At 52.2% G+C, this 2,406-nt stretch overlaps 1 protein-coding gene across 1 annotated transcript in view; it reads left to right on the forward strand.

The window, feature by feature from the left end:
* The first annotated feature begins 1,544 nt into the window (after positions 1 to 1,544).
* Positions 1,545 to 2,406, forward strand: part of Robo1 (roundabout guidance receptor 1) — a 373,695-nt gene continuing 372,833 nt past the window's right edge. Inside the window, exon 1 of the mRNA XM_051191745.1 lies at positions 1,545 to 2,019. Within this exon, the coding sequence (XP_051047702.1) occupies positions 1,965 to 2,019 (55 nt within the window). The 5' untranslated portion in view covers positions 1,545 to 1,964. The remainder of the gene's footprint in view (positions 2,020 to 2,406) is intronic.

Consider the following 2,406-nt stretch of genomic DNA (forward strand, 5'->3'; position numbering starts at 1 on the left):
AGAAAGTAATATTAATAAAAACTATAGCTGTAAATCGCCAACACCTACTGTTTATGTCTATGGAGCCTTCAGCACACATTACATGGTCTTCGGTGTGTCATATGTAATAAAAAAACGGAACAACAAATTCACGAAAACATATCTGTCAACTATCCCAGACATCTTTTACACATATTTGGCTTATTTGGATTAATCATGAGGTTGCCCCACAGCCACCATTTTTTTCAGAAAAGAGGATAAAATTGGTATGGTCACAGGAATAATAGCCAACGGGTACCTGATACCTTGTGATTTAGGAGACCATCACTGCAAAGTTTAGATTATATGTAGCTTTCCTCCATTTGTTCCTTTCCTTTAATTGTTAATTCTCAACTATGTACAAGGTACCAAGCTGAAGAGACTTTCCAGTAAACATAATGAAGGTTCAAGTCCTAACCCCTCATGCCTACAATTTCACCTTTCTATGGGACCCTCAGCAAATTCAAGGAAAAGAGAGTATCTATGTACTGATAATTGTCTAGATCATTCGCTCTGTCCTAAAGCCTCTTTTCTTAAAGAGCAAACCAATTTCTTTTGTTTGTTTGTTTGTTTGTTTAATGAGAATGGAGAGGAGTAAAGTTATTTGGAAGTTTTCTGCAATCCCCTGGAGCGGTAAAGAAGAGGTTAAGAGGGACCTGGAGGATTTTTGAAGTCTTTGGTTTGGGATGTTCCATTTGGAAAAAGGTGCAGGGGAGACTCTGATGGCAAGGGACCCAAGACAAGTTCTCCTTCGGTTAGATTCCTGCTCCTGAGAAGTTGAAATCTCACCTGAGGGCGCAGTTGGGCACACCTGGCATGTGGATGGAAATATTAACAAGCAGAACTTGTCTGAGCAGCGCCTGTGAGGACATGGCAGAGATCGCGCGTCCCCTTTAAAGGTTCCGGAGCCGGGCTGGAGAGGGAGGAAACCCGGGGCTGGGACTGAGGGGGAAACCCACAAGCTGGCGAGCCGAGAGGAGGCAGCGTGAGAGCAGAAACTTCAGACGCTGCAGCCCCGGGCGGAGCTCGGGCGAGCCTCGGCAGCAAGCATCCTCCTCACCTCCTCCTGCTTGTCTCTCCTCCAACTCCCGGCCGCCGGGAGCTGCCTCTCCTAAGCTTCCAGGAGAACGGGGGTGAGAGCAGCCACCCCGGGAAGTTTGGACTGCAGCTTGGTTTGGAGGTGCGTTCATTGCGCCCCTGTGGAAGCAGGATCCCGAGCGATGCTGAGTGCAGCGCCGGGCTGGGAGCTCCCGGAAGGCGCGCTTGCATCCGCGATCCTGGTGCGGTCCCCCGTGCTCTCCGCATCCCGCGAGTGATGGGAACAAGGGCCCGCCCAGGCAGCCGCTGTCGCCGTACCTCCCCTTCGCTCCCTCCTGGCGCACGGAGTCACCCAGGCGCACCCCGTGAACCTCGAGACTGTCCTCTGCAGCTGCTGCCGCTACCTTAACTGCAATCACCGCCAGAGGGGGTGGCCGGCTACGGACTGGCTCTCCTATAGACGGAGGAGCACTTTTTTATTTGGGGGGCTCTTCATCTGTTCTCACACCCCAACTTTGCAATCGCCGCGCAGCGGCGCCCGGGCACACGCTGAGGAGACGCACGCCGGGAGGCTCAGCAGGACTGTGGAGGCAGGAAACCGCACAACTGCTCCTCGGTTTCGGCTCTTTGTTGTTCCCGTTGGATGATCCTTGGAAGTGGCTGAGCCTCCTCCGAAACCCGGGGGCCAGGGAAGACAAACCTTGGAATTTTTCTTTGCTTAAGGGCTCTGAGGGATTGACAAGCCTCCGGAGAAACTGCCCTGCGAACTCTTGGCGGATTGACTCACGTTGCTTATATTAAGCCTTTGTGTGTAGGGTGTATAGTGTGTGACTTCCATAAATTTGGAGATCTCCGTTTCTGCTCCCTTCTCTTGGCATGAGACTGTATGCAGGACCCACCCGAGGACAATGATCGCGGAGTCTGCTCACTTTTACCTCTTTGGATTAATATGTCTCTGTTCAGGTAACCCGCGCCCTCTTTCTTCAGCCTCGATCTCCTTTGCTTGTCCCCACTCCACTTTTCATAATCGAACCCTGAACCCTCAGCTGACTCTTGGCGACCTCTGCCTTCTAAGGCCAGAGGGACTCGACCCTTCCAGAACTTCTACAGGAAAAGGTTTCTAGTTTTCCATTTGGGGTTGTCTCTCTGGCCTATCACCCCAAACTCCCCCGAAACCTCCCCAAACCTCCTGCTAGACCCCGGCCTTTCATCAAGTTCAGGGCACGCCCAGCTTACTCTGGGCAAACGCCGGGCTAAGCACTTGGGTGGGAGGAGGCCGCGGGTTGTCCCCGAGTTTTGGTTCCCAGGATGAGACCAAATGAGTACCATCCATCTGAGGAATCCTAAGGG

Source organism: Phodopus roborovskii, unplaced genomic scaffold (genome assembly GCF_943737965.1).
Source record: "Phodopus roborovskii unplaced genomic scaffold, PHOROB, whole genome shotgun sequence".
Lineage (NCBI taxonomy): Eukaryota > Metazoa > Chordata > Mammalia > Rodentia > Cricetidae > Phodopus > Phodopus roborovskii.